Source organism: Papaver somniferum, chromosome 8 (assembly GCF_003573695.1).
Source record: "Papaver somniferum cultivar HN1 chromosome 8, ASM357369v1, whole genome shotgun sequence".
NCBI classification, from domain to species: Eukaryota; Viridiplantae; Streptophyta; class Magnoliopsida; order Ranunculales; family Papaveraceae; genus Papaver; species Papaver somniferum.
This window is the reverse complement of record NC_039365.1, coordinates 814664-834531: the sequence shown is the minus strand read 5'-3', so window position 1 is coordinate 834531 and position 19868 is coordinate 814664. Positions and strand designations below refer to the sequence as shown.

Here is a 19868-nt window from a genome sequence, read left to right as displayed (position 1 = left end):
CCTGTTTACCTTGATTGACCATCGAGACGATTTTGTATGTTGTATAATATTTTTGTAGATTTTTGGTTACACTTCACCCAGGTACTATCTTTCCGACTTCTCTCTTTACTATTTCCTCATGTTACTTATATTTTTGGTACTGTTCTTTAATTAGAAACATTGAGAACAATGTTATATTTAAGTTTGGAGGTGGGGTAGAACTTTTTGTTACCTTTTCGTTGCAATAAATAAACTCCAGAGCCTAAAAATTAGGGACGGTCATGTTTTAGGGATGACTATTAGGGACGGTCAGGCCACCACCATCCCAAATATGCTTCTTTAGGGACGGTTTTTTCAAAACAGCCATCCCTATAAGCTACTTGTTTTGTAGTGAACTCGTTGACCGGACTTTAATCGAATTTAACTTTTACAGAAAAAATAATACTTCTATATCTATCAAACCGTACATTTTCGGAGTTCTGAATTGCTAATAGACTACGACCACTACGATTGTTTTGGATGGCTTGTAAAACTGATGAAATATACATAGAACCTGCTTAAAATCTTATGTAGAACTCCATAGCTGCTCATATTACTTTGGGATTACTATCCAGTGGATCTAGTGATCAAGAATGTTTTGTTTATATGAGTCCGCCGACTCCATCTCCTATTAATAGTGTTATTATAGTTGGATTTGGGGGAGTTTAGATGCCAAGGAGTTGACTAATCTAGCTCTATGAAATCTTTCTATTTAGATAAAAGCCTCCCATTTATTTTTTTTATTATTTTGGTTTAGTCTACCAAATAATCAATATGTAGTCACCCAAAGTCTCCATATATATCTAATATTTTTTAGCCCCCTTAAATTGTTTTTATGGCTCCGACGCAAAGAAGTGTGAAAACAAGATTGCCCTTGTATATGTTAATACAAAATAACCTCAAACAGAAAGGTACTTTGACATGAAGATCCGGTTGTCGAGCATACATGTATTTTGATGCCCCTGGTCTTGGCCGCCCCAGGAAAATTGCACTCGCCTTGTCAAAGGGCAGGGTCTTGTTCAAAGTCTTGATAAAGGGGAATGCACCAATGTGTTACAATGACGATGGTATTAGGTACTAAGTATGGTAGTAATGTCGTGGTTTTCGTCTTAAAACTCTCAATGGACTGTCCACTATACGGTTTCTTTCTTCGAAATGTCTTGAGACGTGTATGTTAAATTTCAATAGGAAATTTTCACAAGTTATTTATAAACTCCATTGGCTGTGTTTCATTTGACATCAATCATTCCAAACTTCACTTTCCTCACTGCAATTCGCTCCCTCTATACAACTCTTTAAAATTTTCTTCACTCAATCCGTTCCCTTTAAACTTCATTACTAGTAGACTAAAGTTTAAGCGTAGCATCATTGCATAATTTTCTGTGTAGAATGCAGGTAAGAAGACACTAATTGCTTATTTGATTTCAATTTGGTTCATTTCTCCCAATAAGAGAAAGGGCAAGAGAAACTCTTATCGCGCTGTGGCATAGTTTGTTATAACTTTTTTTTTTCTCCATTTTACAGCAGAAAATTATAGTCAGTGTTGATTTTCACGATGATAGATGCAGACAAAAAGCCATGAATTCTGTTACTGGTCTTCTAGGTATATACTTTTGAACCCTCAGATTATAGACATTTTCTTTTCATCTTACTGTTAACTTATGTTTAGCTAATTAAGAATTTGATTTTATTTACAGGGATTAATTCAATATCAATGGACATCGAGAAAAAACAATTGACAATAATCGGAGACTTTGATGCGGTAGATATCATAAAGAAACTAAGGAAAAAAGACTATCACGCAAACATGGTTTTTCTTGGGCCCGCAGAAGAACCAAAGAAGAAGCCAGAAGAAACGGTGAAACCAGAACCTGTGAAACCAGAACCTGCCAAACCAGTAGTTATTGATCGTTTCATACCATATGTATATTATAACCCTCCTGCATACTACTATGTTCATAGTTATGATGAAAATCCCAGTTCCTGTGTAATTAGCTAGATTACTTCTCAGGAGAACTCAAAAGAAGAAATCATAAAACCTTAATAGATAAGTGTTGTCATGCACTCAACAAATATACGTTAAACTTAAGGAAGTGCACCCAATTTTTTGTATGGATGTTTTGTTCAAGTTCGTTTAAATCCCAAGAATGATTTGTATCCTGTGTTATACTTACGGGCTTTTTCCGGCTAATTTAGCATTACCATTTTGGAAAGTTTTACCATTTGCTAGAAGGACTAGTACATCCATTTATACCCAACATACTCAACTGGATTTGATGGTGGGTTTTTGAGAATTATTATTTAAAATCAATTTGTGGAGGAGAATAAACCAACTACATCTCACATGTTGTAGTTGGTTTATTACAATTTAAATTTAACAAATTAATGAAATTTCTACATTGGCATGTTGTGGAGTAGGTAATAACTCTAGAAATAGAAGATTTTTTCAAAGTAAGTAGAGAAATACTTACATGCTAATTGATGATATCAAATGTGTCCTCTACTACAACTGGTTTGTGTGTTGCTTCTGATTCAATTTCTTTTCTTGATGGTTTATCTCTTGATATACTTGATAGGAATTGGCATGCTGCCATTATTTACAAGTTCTACTTTCAAACTAGTTTAAACTCTGTGTAATTTCTTCTAGTAACTGCTTTCCGAGATTTATTATTTCTCTTTAATAAGTTTTGCTATATCTTGAGTCATAATAAAATAATAAATAATCAAGAAAAGGCTTTGCATTTTGTTCTTTTGTTTGATCTTGAGATTTGTTGGAAATGCCTTGTCCGTTAATAAATTGAGTACCACAAAATTGTTAGGCAAAAATTAACGTCAATTAACTTCGAATAGCAATCAAAGAGAACGAACAACTGTACTATAGGTAAACAGGGCACCTTTTGAACATTATGTGAAAAATATTTGTGAAAATTGAAATCATAAGGATGTGTAACAAATTCGTATAAAAAACTGTTAGGAAATAAATGGATTTCCTGTTTTGGGCCTTTTCCACATTGAGATGGGTTTCCTAATCTAGGCTTGATAAAATTTAAGAAAGAGTTTGGTTTCTTAATAGAAGACTAATACTTGATGGCTAAGTTTTTGTTCTCTATATATATGACAAGAATTGTAGGTTTGTAGATGTCCAACCTATAAGAGTGGTAAATCCTTGTACTTAGGATTTTGGTCTCTTTGGTAGGGAGGGTAGTGTGCTATCGTAAAGTTCAATATCGGTGTGAGAGAAAAACTTGTAGAGAGAGGATTTTGGTGTTCTAGTGTTTAGAGTTTGGGAATTTTCCCTAAACCTAGTATCTAGTGTTTCGATGTTTCTCCTTTGTTACTAGCAGATGTGAAGACAGTGTAGAAGAGAAGACACGAGGCTGGTTTGAGGAATGGTTAGAGATTGTGTTTCTATGATTTATTCAATGGTGTACTCGGGTATGTCTTGTTAACTATTTGGGTCTTGTATTGGGTTGCGGAAAGAGCATGTAATTGTCTTTGATGTTAATGAAATTCTTTCTGGTGGTGTTGGCCGTGGATATAGCTTACAAATCATACGTTCAACTTGGTAGAAGTATATGTTCTTCATTTTGCTCTATGATGTAGTATGGGATGCATACTAAGGGTGAATGAGGTGGAATACATATATTCTTATTGAGAGTCTCAGTAATGATACATTATAAAAAATGGGTTACGAAGTTTGAAGAAAGGATGGGGCTACGAGGTCTCATGTAGAAGCAAGTCCAGTAACGCTTCTAAGTTATGCACGAGATTTTACAGATTTATGTTCTTAAGTCTATGATAAAGAATTCTTGATGCTTGCACGTAATATCGAGAATGTTCTCGTTCTCAGAAGCATGTACCACGTTAATATGGGCATTCACACGGTATATATTCCGAGAGAGTATGTTAGGTGTGATGGTGGTAAAAGTATGTCAGATTGGTGATGGCTTTGAGAATCGCTTAAAGGATTAAGCCTGTTAATCACAGTGGAGATATCTGATGGTTTGTTTCAGATACACGGTGATCATGACATGTGAAGGAGTTTGATATTAAAGCTAATTCTTTCTTTCTTGTTTAGAGTTCAATATTGTTAGCTTACTGGTTAGGTGATGGTTTTCTTGGTGACCAACGGTGGAGTCTATGCAAATGATTCGTTGATAGTGATTAAAGATTTTAACGGTGTTTGTGAAACATGATCAATTTCACTAGTATTCCTCATGTAGAAGATGGTTTGAAGACTTCAATCAAATTCATCGTATTAATTTTGGTTGAAGAGATGGTTCTATGAAGATGGAAGTTCGGTGTGAGCTTCAAAGGTAATTCTATGGATATACGGAGATGGTGAACAACTCTCGTGGAATATGAAGGTGATTTTCTTTGATCATGCTTGATAGCATGATCTGAGGTGGAGATTATTAGAAAAAGAAGTCGATTTCCTATTTTGGTCCATTTACACCTTGAGATGGGTTTCCTAATCTAGGCTTGATAAAGTTTAGGAAAGAGTTTGGTTTCTTAATATATAAGAGGCTAATGCTTGGTGGTCAAGTGTGTGTTCTCTATATATATAACAATTATAGATATCCAACCTAGAAGAGTGTTAAATCTTTGTGCTTAGGATTTTGGGCACTTTGGTAGGGAGGGTCGTGTGCTACCGTGAAGATCAATATCGGTGTGAGAGAAAAACTTGTAGAGAAAGGATTTTGGTGTTCTAGTGATTAGAGTGGGGATTTTTCCTAAACCTAGTTTTTAGTGTTTCAGTGTTTCCATGTTTCTCCTCTGTTACTAACAGCTCTGAAGACATGTAGAAGAGAAGACATGAGGTTGGTTTGAGGAATGGTTAGAGAATTGGTTTTTATGATTTCTTCAATGGTGTACTCGGGTATGTCTTGTTAACTCTTTGGATCTTGTACTGGGTTGCGGAAAGAGCATGTAATGGTCTTTCATGTTAATGGAAGTTGTTTGGTAGTGTTGGCGGTGGATGTATCCTGTAACGTATATCTTGTGTTATGGTTTGTGTGCTTGTTTATCTTCTCTCTCTTTATTATTTCTCCTTATTTGGTTCAAATCCCCAATTTCCCTTTGTTATCCTGTATCCCGATGTGCTTGGGGTGCCATTTTCCCAACAAAAACTATGACATATTTTATTTCAATCACAAATAAAACAACAAAACAAGACATCTTTTTCATCTCCATCATCGACACTGCCATAAGAACGAATTTCTTTCCAATTCGTAGCTCCTCTAAGGAAGCCATCCCTAGGGTGCATTTTTTTATCATCTTCTTTCTTTTTCTGCTTTTCTTTCCTTTTTCTTTTTGCCTCGGCCTCTTTCATCAATCTGGTCGCACTTACTTCTGGATAAAGCTCTTCTAGATCTTTCTTTACCTGTTCTTTCTTTTTCTTCACCTCTTCTTTCGTTTTTCTATCTGCCTCAGTTGCCTCGGCTGGCCTCGTTTATCAGTCTCGTCGCACTTCTTCTTTACCTGGTTCCGACACTTTTTGGATCCACTCTCCAACATAACCAACAACATTCCAAATTATTTTTTTTTTGGATCAACATCTCCGATCATTGGTGCCATCGTGTAAATAACTTTAGTTATTGAATGAAGTTTCAGAGAACAACTTGAGTGTGTGGAAAAACAAGAGAGAAATGTAGATATCAGAGAGAGCTCGAGTGGTTGAAGGTAAGTAGAGCTCGAGAGGCTTTAAATAAGTAAAAGAAAGAGTCACCTCATAATTAATAATCATAGTAACTTGGAGTCTTCTAATAACCCAGATTAGGAGTTTTCATAACGACCCTTTAAATTATGCACCATACGCGTCTCAACAGTTTATAAAATTATGAAATGGTTAATTCTTAGAAACCAAGTCCAAATTAAAAAAATATAACTTTGTTGACTACACTTTCTTTTTGCTCATATAAAGTTCCTTCATTGTATTCAATATCTGCTCACCTTCAACTAGCTAGTTCATCCATCTTTCTCTAAAATTTCCTCTGGTTCCTCTATCGTACTCGATTTGGTTTCTCTAAAATTTCCTAATGCAGGTAAAAATTAAGTATCTGGTTTTTTACGTGGGTTTGCTTGTCATTTGCCTGGGTTTTTCATACTTTGTCTCATCTTGGTGTGCAAATGATCACTGCTGGTAATTTTTTATTCAAATTTATTATCACGATTCTAATTTGCTTAGATTTTTGTTAATAGAAACTGGTTGTCTTTCTGGCGTTGAATCTAAGCGATGATGAATGCAAAAAAAGAGTCATTGAAGCTGCTTCTCTTTCTGCGCGTTATTAGGTAACTTTTCATAATCCCCCAATTATTTTCTATATCCTAAGCTTGATTACTGAAAAATGTTCTAAATTTGCTTATAGAGGGTCTTGACATAACGGTGGACTCGGAAAAACTCTGATTAACAATAACCGGAAAAGTTGTTAATCATGAATAGGCAGATTAAACTTGGTTTGTACTGCAGCAGTAGTTTCATTTGAGCCAGGACCGGAACCAGCTGAAGCAAGGAAAAACCCTACAGATCATGTAGTTGACCTATATCAGGCTTATGGTCAACCGGCAGCGAACATGGTGGGTAATCTTTGTAGGACTTTAGGTCCACCGGCAGCGAACATGGCAGGTAATCTTTGTAAGACTTATGGTCCACCGGCAGCGAACAGGGCGATCCAGTTAGGACAGATTTGCTATTCAACAGTTGTTCGAGACAAGAAACCAATACCTAAACACGAAGGATTACGTACAAAAGTTAATAAGCACCATCGCGAAAATCCAGATAAAGCGAAATGGTTCACGTGCCCACAAGGAGCAGCAAGAATATTTGAGCCAGAAAATAATAAAAGGGTGTTTCAGCTTCCAGTTTTTTTTTTGGTTAATTAGCTTGAATTTGAATTATTGGATTTATAAAACCTAAAAATACTGTTTAAATAATTGTAACTGACAAGCGTACCCTCTCTATTCATTCTATTTCTTTTTGTTCTTTTATTGGCTTATTGCTACTCTCTCCTTGTGCACGCCCCCTTTCAATGGATATGATGGTGATACAAAGAAGAAGAAAGAAGAAACGATTCCGAACCAACACAAAGAAAACTCTTCATTGGAGAAAAAATTGAAGTAAATGATTGATTGATTGATTTTCTTGGGGAAAAGTTTGATTCAAAACAGTAATTTTCAATTCTAGGGTTGGATAGAACAACATCAGCAGATTAATGGGACGATTTATGTCGACAAGGAAGCTGCTCTAGCTCTTGAATTAGCGATTGAGAAATGAATTTGGGAAGTGGAATCAAAGTCTGTAAGATTGCTAGAATGGATTCAATTTAGGTAGGGATCGTTAATGGATTTAATTAATTAAGAAATGGGGTTCCTTGTTATGGATCTAGTCTGGATTTAATTAAGAAATGAAGAAGGTGCAAGGCTGAATTGATTCAAAGTAGGGTTTGATGTTTGAGAAATTGTCTCCATAACTAACTGTAGAGAGAAGATGAGTTTGAAGTGATTTATATTTCTCAATTAAGAAAAACACAGCAAATTATTGATTTGTAAGTATGACTTTTTTTTTAGTTTTGGTGAATGCGATCATAATGAGACAGGTGAATCAAAGATGGCTAAGGAGGTCAAATTCATGGAGACAAAGTTGCATGGTAAGAAGCTGAAGGACCCATTTGTTACCACTGCACGAGATGAGGAAAAATCTAACCAACAACTGCTACTGCGTGAAGCTGCCGTATCTCTAATTCATGTAAATTTTGAAGGAATTAATTATTTTTTGTTTCTGGATTGCAGGGCACAAAAGATAACCCCCATGTTCCTGGATTGAAACCAGAGTCTCGTATATCTCAAGTAGCAGTACAGGCAACGATGGAAATCAACAATCAAAGAGTCGTCCTTTGGGTGCGTTTAGGTCAAAAAAAAAAAAAAAGCAACATAAAGATTGCTCACATTAGTTTGGTATTGGTGATTGTTTGAGATCTTGGATTAAGAATTTTAGTTTGTGGATGATAAATTGTAGGTGATCACTATGTTAAACCTAGATTTAACCACGAAAGACACAAGATGCAAGTGAGTGCATAATGTATATTTTGACAGAAAAATAAGTTTTAGTCTAGATGTACCTGTTGGTTAAACTTCAACATAGAAGTCACTAACAAGCTGGTTAGGACAAGATTAGAAAATTGATGTAATCCTAAGGGAATTAGAAGTCATCTAGTTCTAAGAAAAGGAAAGACATGTAATAAGGTAATAGGACTAGGAAAAGGAATTCATAGTTCTATATATATATGACCACCAAAGTTGTGGTTGATCATATGAGCAAGATTAGAGCTTGTGTTTAGTTTTGAGAGATTTTCTAAACATCAATAAAGAGAGTTGTCTTTATATAAACTAAGTTTCATCTTGCAGTTGCCATTAATTGGTATCAAAGCTTGTTTCTGAGCCATGGAAAACGAAACCACCATTGTGGGTGCAAAACAGTTCACGCCACCATCAATACAAGTTCCAATCCTCAACGCCACAAACTACACAGTATGGGCCATGAGAATGAAGGTACTGATGAAAATCTACAAAGTTTGGGAAACAATTGATCCTGGTACATTGGACCCAGACAAAAACAATGTTGCCATTGGATTACTCTTTCAAGCAATACCAGAATGTTTTGTTCTACAAGTTGGTGAACATGAAACTTCAAAGAAAATTTGGGATGCAATAAAGGCACGTAATCTCAGAGCTGATCGAGTTAAAGAAGCTCGTCTGCAAATCTTAATGTCTGAATTTGAAAGAATAAAGATGAAAGACACTGATACCATTGATATATTTGCAGGAAAGCTATCATAGATAGCCTCAAAAGCTGCGTTACTTGGACAATCCATTGATGAAGATAAACTGGTAAAGAAGTTTCTCAATAGTTTACCAAGATCCAAGTATATTCATATCATAGCTTCTCTCGAACAAGTCTTAGATTTAAAGAAGACTAGCTATGAAGATATAATTAGAATATTGAAAGCATATCAAGAGAGAATCCTTGATGAAGAAAACAATGGAGAAACTCAAGGAAAACTCTTGTACACAAACTCTTACCAACAAAACGCTGCGACAAGAGGAAGAGGTCGTGGAAGAGGTGGTAGAGTAAACAGAGGCCGAGGAAGGGGAGGAAGGTTTAACTCACAAGATAGAACAACAAGTCAGAATGATCAAAACCAAGGGAAAGAAAAGAAGGATAGATCAAACATTATTTGTTACAGATGTGATAAACCAGGAAACTTCTCCTTTGTATGCCCTGAAAGAATACAAAAGATAGAAGAAGCAAACAAGAATGAAACAAGGGAAGCAGATACAGCTCTTTTCATGCACAAAGTTGTATTCTTAAACCAAGGGAAACTAATACCAAAGAACTACGAATCAAATGATGGAGAAGAAGGAATCTGGTATTTAGATAATGGAGCCAGCAATCACATGACTGGTAAGAGACACTACTTTTTTGAACTCAATGAGAAAATCAAAGGACAAGTGAAGTTTGGGGATGGATCTTCTGTATAAATTGAAGGGAAAGGACCAATTCTATTCAGAGCAAGACTGGAGAACAGAATCTTGTCACAAACATCTACTTCATCCCAAACTTACAAAGCAACATTCTATGTTTAGGACAAGCTACAGAAGTTGGATGTGATGTTAGAATGCGACAAGATTATATAACAGTTCATGACCCAAGTGGAAGACTTTTAGTTAGAGTCCCACGCTCACAGAACAGACTCTACAAGATAAGTCTCATGATTGGAAGGCCATTGTGTCTGAATATGAGACTGGAAGATCAGACAAGGAAGTGGCACGCAAGGTTAGGACACACAACCTTTAGAACTTTAAAGGTAATGTCTCAAAACAAGATGGTTCGAGGACTACCACAAATAAATGATGAAGCAAAAATCTGTGAATCATGTTTAGTTGGGAAACAAACTCGTCAAGCCATTAGAGCTTCTTCATGCTGATTTATGTGGTCCTATTACACCACAAACCCTTGCAAATAACAAATACATATTTTTTATTATATATGACTTCTCAAGATATATGTGGTCTATTCTTATGGAAGAAAAGAGTGAAGCATTTGACAGATTCAAAGCTTTCAGAAATCTGATAGAAAAAGAGTTAAAAGAGGAGGTCAAAATGCTTAGAACTGATAGAGGAGGAGAGTTCACTTCCTTAGAGTTCAACAAGTTCTGTGAGTCAAATGGAATCAAAAGGAAACTCACAGCACCATATACACCACAACAAAACGGAGTGGTTGAGAGGAGAAACAGGACTCTAATGGAGATGACAAGAAGTTCTTTAAAGGATATGCAGGTACCTAATTATCTATGGGGAGAATCTGTACGACACTCCACATACCTAATAAACAGGATACCTACGAAAGCTCTGAAAGACATGACTCCATATGAAAGTTTGCGAAAGAGAAAACCAAACATAGATCATTTAAGAGTGTTTGGTTGCAAAGCATACGCAAAAGTTGATTCTGCAACTCTTAAGAAATTGGATGATCGATCTCAGACTCTTGTGAATTTAGGAATTGAGCCTGGATCCAAAGCTTACAGATTATTCAATCCAACAACGAAAAGAGTAATAGTGAGTCGAGATGTGGTATTCGATGAAAAAGCAAATTGGAACTGGAAAGAAACTAATGATGGACCAAGTAGGGATCCAGGAAAGTTTCACATGAGATGGGGTCAAGTAATTGATGAAGGCAAAGGACCCATAATCATCAATACCAATGGAAACAATGATGTTAATCAAGAAGAAGAAGAGAATAATGAAAACACTGAGAATAACGAAGAAGTAGAAGAAGAAGAAGAAGAGGAGATCGATGAAATAACTCAACCCATTCCACTGCGAAAATCAACAAGACAGATACAAAAGCCACAGTATCTGGAGGATTATGTTCTTCAAGCTGCAGAAGAATGTGAGATTATGCTATTTTCTGTTAATGATGAACCAAAGAATTTTCAGGAAGCAAAGGTCTCGACTAAATGGATACAAGCATGTAGAGAAGAAATTATTTCAATCAACAGAAACAAGACTTGGTTTCTAGTTGATAAGCCAGGCGGGGTAAAAGTGATTGGTCTTAAGTGGATCTTCAAAATAAAACGGAATGCTGATGGTACTGTCAATAAATACGAAGCAAGGCTTGTAGCTAAAGGATATGTACAAGAATCAGGCATAGATTTTGATGAAGTTTTTGCACCAGTTGTTAGAATTGATACAATACGCTTATTAATTGCAGAGGCATCATCAAACTCATGGGAAATTCACCACTTAGACGTTAAGACAACATTCTTACATGGTGAATTGCGAGAAGATGTGTATGTTGAACAACCAGAAGGTTTTGTAGTAAAAAGACAAGAGCATAAGGTTTATAAGTTATCAAAAGCTCTATATGGTCTAAGACAAGCTCCTCGAGCTTGGAATACAAAGTTAGATCAAATCTTAAGAGAAATCAGATTTGTTAAGTGCTCTAAAGAAACATCAGTATACATAAGAGAAGAAAAGGGAACGCTTCTTGTGATTGCAGTCTATGTAGATGATCTATTTTTGACTGGCAACTCCCTTAAGGTGATCAATGATTTCAAGATAGAAATGTCATCAAAGTTTGAGATGTCAGACCTCGGAAAACTCACTTATTATCTTGGCATAAAAGTCCATCAAGGAGTAGATGGGATTCAGATTAAACAAGAAACTTATGCAAGGAGAATTCTTAAAGAAGCAGGACTTGAAACTTGTAATACAACTAAGATACCAACGGAATTTGGACTTAAAGTTTCAAAGGCACAAGAAGAAGCAGAGATTGATTCAACGAGTTATAGAAGAAATGTTGGATGCCTAAGATACTTATTACACACAAGACCATATTTGGCTTTCTCTGTGGGAGTAGCAAGCCGTTATATGCAGAGTCCACACAAGTCTCATGGTGATGTAATAAAGCAGATATTGAGATATCTAAGAGGAACAATCAGCTGTGGAATGAAGTATGGTCGAGGAGGATCAAGAGGAATTGTTGGGTATAGTGACAACAGTCATAATATTGACCAAGATGATGGAAAAGGTACAATTGGTCATATATTTTATCTAGGTGAAGCACCTATTACATGGTGTTCACAGAAGCAAGACACTGTAGCCCTCTCATCCTGTGAAGCTGAGTTTATGGCTGCAACAGAATCATCTAAACAATCAATATGACTTCAAGAACTGTTGGGTGAAATCAAAGGAAGAGAACCTGAAAATTTTCTCATCAAGATTGATAATAAGTCTGCAATTGCACTCACTAAAAATCCAGTGTTTCATGGGAAGACGAAACACATTCACAAAAGGTATCATTTCATACGAGAATGTATCGAGAAGGAGATCATCAACGTTGAACACATACCAGGAACTGAGCAGAAAGCAGATATATTGACAAAGACATTAGCTCGGATCAAGTTTGAAGAAATGAGACAATTGATTGGAGTACAAGATATGTCACGGGTAAGGTTGAAGCTTAACAGGGACAATGTTGGTTAAACTTCAACATAGAAGTCACTAACAAGCTGGTTAGGACAAGATTAGGAAATTGATGTAATCCTAAGGGAATTAGAAGTCATCTAGTTCTAAGAAAAGGAAAGACATGTAATAAGGTAATAGGACTAGGAAAAGGAATTCATAGTTCTATATATATATATAATCACCAAAGTTGTGGTTGATCATATGAGCAAGATTAGAGCTTGTGTTTAGTTTTGAGAGATTTTCTAAACATCAATAAAGAGAGTTGTCTTTGTATAAGCTAAGTTTCATCTTGCAGTTGCCATTAGTACCTGAGTGCATAATGTATTCTTTTTTTTTTGTTCCTCATATTTTTATTTTTGGTCGATGTTTTAATGGTGAATATAATGGTAATGGTGCTGGATTTATTTTTTTGAGATCATGAACTAATGATTTTTGTTGTGTTACGGGTGATTAGTAGGAAAAACCCTAGATTTATCCATGAAGTACATAAGATGCACCTGGGTGCATAAAGCATATTCTTATAGAAATTAATTTTTGGTCAGGCTGCACCTAGGTGCATAATGTATATAATTATAGGAAATAAATTTTGACCAAGTTGCACCTGCGTGCATAATGCATATTTTTATAGGAAATAACTTTTGGCCAGATTGCACCTGGGTGCATAGTGTATTATCGGTTGGGTTTAAGTTTTTTTTTTCGAATTTCATATCAACAATGGATCTTGTTTTGTACAGATTTTCGAGCCCTTTCTCGCGATTAGTTTTAATTAGAAAGGGAGAAAATAATTAGGAAAGAGAAAAAGATAAGATAAAGAATAAAGTTTAATATAAAAGGTATATATGACTAATATTTTTTATGTCTTTTTCACCCAGACCTACATTTTACAAGTCCATTACTTTCATATTTTATGGGCTTGATCATATGACCCATTTTCCGCTTCCGCTTCCAACCTATGTGTGCAACCAGATGTTAGAGACTGGTTCCAGCAGTACTGTCGGTGGAGGTACCACTACAACCGCCGGCACCAGTACCGGAACCAACCGAGGTACCAATACAACCTCCAGCAACAGTACAGGGACAATTAGAGGAACCAGTAGAGATACCATTACCGGAACTCGTACGGTGAAAAAGAAAAAAAAAAAAGAAGATCGGCTATCAAAATGAAACCTAAAACCAATTGATGAGAAAGATTTATCTTCTCTTTTGGTTAGTAAGGCCGTAAGGGAATGAAGATGCTACTATTATGCAAGTACTTGCACCTCCGTAAAATTATTTATTTTATGCAACACCTTTGTACGGACTATGATTAAAGTACTTGGCGCCTTCTTATATGTGCAGAAGACCCTACATTTATCTTGCTTTTTTTCTTTAATAAACTTAAATTCGTCAAAAACAAGTTAATTATCCCTGCGAAATTGGGGTATACCCAAATTAATTGGGATATACTCATTTTATTCCTATCTAAATTAGTGTGTTAAGGGGTGTCTAAAAGGTGTTAATAGACCAAATTCCCCATACTAAAAAACCATGCCGACCAAAACATATAAAAAAAAAACAAAATATTTCTTCTACACTCTAACTATACATGTGAAATAATAAAAAATAAAAAAAATGAAGAATCAAAACGAACCAAAGGTCGGCAGGGTATTTTTTGTCGACCTTGCCGACCAAAATATAGTCGGAAGCTTCCTAGGTTGAATATCGTGCCGACTTTTCATCTTTGAAATTAGCGTTTTAGAGGGTCGGCATAGTATTCATCCTTGTACCTTTCCGACTATAGTTTAGTCAGTAAGGTTATGAAATTAAAACCTTGCCGACTAATTATGCATTTGTAACACCTTTCTGTGTATGTCAAAAATCCTATAGTCGGCAAGGTATATTTTGTCGACCTTGCCGACTATAAGGTAGCCGACAAGGTAAAATATCAATAAGATGCCGACTAGCGAAACATTTACAACAGTCTCCTGTGTGTCAAAAATAATAAAGTCGGCATCTTCTTCATTCACCGACCTTGCCGGACGGATATGGTCGGCATGTTATTCATCCGTAGACCTTGCCGGCCAGATATAGTCGGCATGGTCTTCATTCGTCGACCTTGCCGACTTTTCATAGTTTCAGAACTGAAAGTGTTGATTTTTTCTTTAATTTTGAGTATGATTTCACACATCAGCTTTGCAATCCCCTTTTTAGAAGTGCTTGGCTAGTATGTTTTCATTTCCGTTGCAAAATTTTTTTTTCTCAAAACTAATTTTTTTTCAACAAAATCTTCCCACATGAATTCAATCAAAAATAAAATTTGATAACTTAAATTCATAAGTTTTAATCTACTTAATTAACCTAATCAGAATTTTTAGTGTTAATTAAACAAGAACATATTAACCATTTAGAAAATATTTGGTTAAGGGGCTTTTTTTTATTTCAAAATGACCTTATTTCGTCTCATTTGGTATACCCCAATTAATATGGATATACCCTAATCTAGCCAGGTTAATTATTGATCGAGTATATATCATCAATTAAAATAAAAGTACACACTGAACTAGTGCAAAACCTAGTATAAGAGTGGTTACACCGGAAACATCACTTCATAAAAGTATGCAAAGAAGCAATAAATCAGAAAGTAATGGTTTGTGAGATCATTGTCCAATCATTTTGATAATTTATTCTGATAATTCTAATATTGTTAATGGAAAACGTAATGATGATTTAAAAACTAGTAATCTGGCTTATTAGAAGATTCGAGTTTATTGCTCCATCCGTTTCACTATTAGTTGGCTTATTTGTCTCATTAATAGTTGATTTCATATCATTTGATACTCATGTTTATATTTTTTATGTAGATGTTTTAAAATGCTTTTCAATAATATAAAATTTATGATTATCCATGATATAATTTGAGAGATAAATCATTTCTAAATATACTACTAAATCAATTAATAATGGGACAAAGATAGTATGATTTCCTACATGTCCTCAAAATCATGAATTATGAGGAAGTTCCTTCTACGAAAGAAACCAAACCAAAAGTAGAAAATCACCACAAATTTTCAAAAGTTCATCTTTAGCCTTTAGGTTGCACACACTTTCTTATAAATTTTTAGTCCTAATCCATGGCCATGGCACCTTAATTTACTAATTCTTCGAAGCTCCTAGCATGATAGTCGATCCCTAACATATACTGCACCCTAAACAAGTAACTTATTACAGGGGCGGCATGATTTATTAGAGGGGCGGCAGTGTGATAGTAATGTCTCTCTAGTTGGTTAGGGGATATCTTATAGGGGGTGTAAATTAATTAGATTACCCTCTCCATTTTTTAACCTAAATCAAAGCTAAATTGAAAATTTGTTTTCTTTCTTCTTCTCTTCTCCTCCTCCCATCAACCGTAACTTCCATTAAAACTCAAAATTTCATCGTCTTTGATTAATCGACGATTTGAAAATTAATCAAGTGTAGTGTAATGACTTATATGAGGTATGTTTTGAAAACCCAGTTACGATTTGGTTTATTTTGTACGATTTAAGTTTAATTTCTATCAAAAATTAGGGTTTTAGATGAAAATTGAAATTGAAATTTCTGGGCTTATGTGAGTTACGGTTGATTTTAACTCAATTACGAACCGTAACTGGATATTTTGATGTTGTTACGGTTGGTAATAGTTCAATTACCAACCGTATGTTTTTATATCTGGGAATTTTCTTTAGTCACGGTTGGTAACTATTTTAGTTACGAACCGTAACTCAGCTACGGTTGGTATCGAGAATTTGGTTACCAACCGTAACTCAGTTACGGTTGGTATCGAGCATTTAGTTACCAACCGTAACTGGTTTTACGATTGGGTTTTCTTCAAATTTAACCAGTTACGGTTGGTAGTTCATTTTTTACGAACCGTAACTTCGATTTTACGGTTGGTTATGAGCAAAATTCCAACCGTAATTAGCTCTGAAAATGTTAAAAAAATTGAATTTTTTTCGTACTTTAGATAACTTTGAACAACAAAAAGCTAGTTGAGACTAATTTAGATGTATACCCGGTCATTTTCAGGTCATGGTTCTTCATTTTGTTGGTTAATTTCTTCAATTAATTGAGATTGACCTTCTCCTCTAAAGTTTTTTTTTTAACTCTAAAAATCTGATTTTGGTTTTGATTTTGAGTTAATACAAGTGAAATTAATCATTAACACTAAACTTGATTATCATCACCAAACTAGGTTATCAATTATGAGAATTAATATGTCATTTTCAGTATTTTTTTTATAAAGCACACCTTGAATGATCATATAATGACCTTTTTTGTTCTATTAGAATGCCGCACCTCTAATAAACCATGTCGCCCCCTTATAACGGGTTACCTAAACAACCGTGAGATGAATTTCGACATAGCATCCTAAATAATTGTCAGATTAAGTTTTATTTTCTTTTATCATTGTATCATATATGAGCATGCATGAGCACAACTTTGATATAAGTGATGATAGATTGGCGGCAGGATCAATTTTGTGGTCTATCTCGATTGAGAGAGTCACTGTGAGTGTCCATCGCTTCCCAGACCATGGATAAAAATGGGGTGCCTTTGTGTATAGATCCCGCTCACCAAGTGAGCCGGTGCAGACCGCCGGATATAAAACAACACCGAGTGAGTAAGTATTATCTTAATGAGATCATCAAGTCACATGAATTTACGGAAACGAGGTTATCAATATTTTACTTAGAAAATTAACTAGTTCATCAATCATCAAGTTGGATTTACACGACGATAACTACTAGAACTAAAAAATAAGATGGCGGCTCAGTTACTGGAAAAGTTATTGTTCATGTGGCTCAGGTGGGATTGCTTCTTTTCCACAGAAAAATAAGATGAGTTTAGTGTGGCTGTTAATATTGCTCACGTAATTTTAGTAATTTCTAAAGCTTAAAACTTAATCAAATGCGCGTGGAGAAAGGACCACCAACATGCACTAACATTAGACAGGACAGGAGTAGTTCAATAAACAAATAAATGACCTTGACTCGAGGCTTATCTGCATGTTACGGTGTAAGTATTGGCGTATGAGTTGTGTGTGAACACGATTTGTTAGTCCTAATTAGACGCCCAACACCCTAAGGCTAGGGTCTAGATCCTAGAACAAGGAATAACAAAAAAGGAACACCAGTGACCAACTATTTCGGTATTACGCGGTTAATCAAATGTTTATGAACATTCTAGAAATGACTATACATTTTTTGTTTTGTTTTTCTGCTTCATTTTTGGAGTTTGAATGATCTTTTGGAAGTTCAAAATTGTTGTTGCTTCTTGTTTTCTATCGTTTGTCTCCGTTGAATTTCACGGTGTAAAGGTGGTTGGTTGATAGAATTATTTGAAAATTCAAATGGCATCTCTCTTTCAATTCGGGTACAGTCCGAGAATAATATTGGTTGGTCTGAGGTCAAGTATAGAGATGACGCGAGTACACTATTGGAGTCCACAAAAAGAAAAATGTAGTCCAAGTCAGAGACTCGTCTTGAATGAATCTCCTCCTGCATTGTCCACCCACTTGATAATTGATATACGACTGTTCCTTCTTCGAAACAGTACTTTAATCAAACTTCACTGGTGCACTTTACAAATCTGTATATAAACTCCGTTCGATCTATTTCATTTGACATCATTCAATCCAACCTCCTTCGCCTTTTTCATTACAATTATCTCTTGAGTTGCTCTCTTTTTACAGTCCACACTACTTTATCAATACTACTAAACAAAAGTTTTAGTGTACTTATCAGTAATGCAGGTAAGGATATACTCTAATTTACTTATCAATCATTTCATTTCATTTCATTTAATTGGATCCGAATTTTGCTGGGTTTCGTTGGCCTACTTTTGTTTGTGTTTCGCCTTAGCGAATTTGCAAAGTTTTTATGTTTTGTAGAACTGATTCTTGATGGTCAGTGTGTCTTGGGTAGTCTTTTTAGTCGCCCAGTTTGTATCGCCCAGGCGTCTCTCATCTTTTTTCTTTTTTATTTTAACAGTCAAAAAAAAAAAAATATTGCTGGGTTTCTTCTAAATGTAAATATTCTTAGTGACTAGCTGCTCATTTGAATTTTGATGAATTATGATTTACTTTTGAAGAACTTGAAAACATGATTCTTCATAGGTTTTTATTTATTAAGTTCTCAGAATCTCAGCTCTTCATGGTGAATCGGTGATCCATTTCCCCCGTACTTACAGAAAAGCTAATTGGGCTCTGTTTTCTCTTTGTAACAGAAAATTATAGTTTCCCTGGATCTACACGACGACCGATCCAAACAGAAGGCCAGGAAATCAGTTTCTGGACTTTCAGGGGTGAATTCAGTATCAACAGATATGAAAGACAAGAAGTTAACAGTAATTGGAGATGTTGATGCAATACTCATTGTGAGTAAACTAACAAGACACGGTCATACAACAATTGTTTCAGTTGGGCCAGCCAAAGAACCAGAGAAGAAGAAAGAGGAACCAGCGAAAACTCCTACAATAGTTGATCCTTCTTATGCTTATAGACACTATAATCCTCAAATGAACACACATTATTACCCGATTGTTGATGAAAATCCTAATGCTTGTGTTATTTGTTAACTTTTTTTTCTTCTTGATAGGTTAATTGTAGTTCCTAAATTGGTTTGATTGATGATTTAAACTTTTGGGTACACATCAAAAATACATGGGCTTTGGTTTTCAAGGATTCTCACCAGATTCTTCGATAAAATCTTTACGGTGTATAGAAATGAACCGACCAATATGCAGTTGGTTTGGAGAATATTGCCATCGGTAGTTTCATGATGTTCATTATCTACCGGTTGTGATAGCAGTCTCAAATATAATTTTTTCAAAACTTACAAAACTCTTAATTTATTTATTGTAAGAATCGGTAGTTTCCTGATATTCATTATGGATTATGCTAGTTGCCCAAAATATCATTTTTCAAAACTGATAAAATTCGAATTTTTGTGTTTTCACAATTGGTAGAACCTGATGTTCTTTATCTACTGATTGTGATATTAACTCCAAATACAAACAAAAATATATTTTGCTGAACTTATAAAACTTCGAATTTTTTTACTTTCAGAATTGGTAGTTTGAGAAATTCGATATCCACCGATTATGTCTGAATTTGGGTACATAAATTGAAAATACGAAACATAATTGTTAGATAAGTATCAACAATTATTCTTGAGGTGTGAAAAACAAAAATATGCAACTACCGATCTGGACCTGTTACCAAAAAACTCTTGATTTGTTTTTTGGCCAAACTCCATTGAAGTGATAAAAACTCAAAAATTGGTAGAATCTGAACTTGTTGGTGCACT

At 35.1% G+C, this 19868-nt stretch overlaps 2 protein-coding genes and 1 long non-coding RNA gene across 4 annotated transcripts; all 3 read left to right on the top strand.

Moving 5' to 3' along the window:
• The first annotated feature begins 1271 nt into the window (after nucleotides 1–1271).
• LOC113304063 (heavy metal-associated isoprenylated plant protein 39-like) lies at nucleotides 1272–2124 on the top strand. Of its 2 annotated transcripts, none has more exons than XM_026553162.1 (3): nucleotides 1272–1413; nucleotides 1543–1621; nucleotides 1716–2124. In XM_026553162.1, the coding sequence occupies exons 1-3, from the start codon at nucleotides 1408–1410 to the stop codon at nucleotides 2015–2017; spliced, it is 387 nt and encodes a 128-aa protein (XP_026408947.1). In that variant the 5' UTR covers nucleotides 1272–1407; the 3' UTR covers nucleotides 2018–2124. The 2 variants fall into 2 exon arrangements, with proteins under 2 accessions (XP_026408947.1, XP_026408948.1); XM_026553163.1 differs by having other exon boundaries at nucleotides 1278–1413; nucleotides 1546–1621.
• A 3859-nt stretch (nucleotides 2125–5983) lies between these two features.
• Nucleotides 5984–7942, top strand: LOC113301436. Its single transcript, XR_003336316.1, has 3 exons — nucleotides 5984–6062; nucleotides 6220–6309; nucleotides 6387–7942. It is a non-coding gene; the product is annotated as an uncharacterized LOC113301436 (long non-coding RNA).
• A 10079-nt stretch (nucleotides 7943–18021) lies between these two features.
• Nucleotides 18022–19414, top strand: LOC113306873 (heavy metal-associated isoprenylated plant protein 39-like). Its single transcript, XM_026555798.1, has 2 exons — nucleotides 18022–18313; nucleotides 18787–19414. The coding sequence occupies exons 1-2, from the start codon at nucleotides 18308–18310 to the stop codon at nucleotides 19135–19137; spliced, it is 357 nt and encodes a 118-aa protein (XP_026411583.1). The 5' UTR covers nucleotides 18022–18307; the 3' UTR covers nucleotides 19138–19414.
• The last annotated feature ends 454 nt before the right edge of the window (nucleotides 19415–19868 follow it).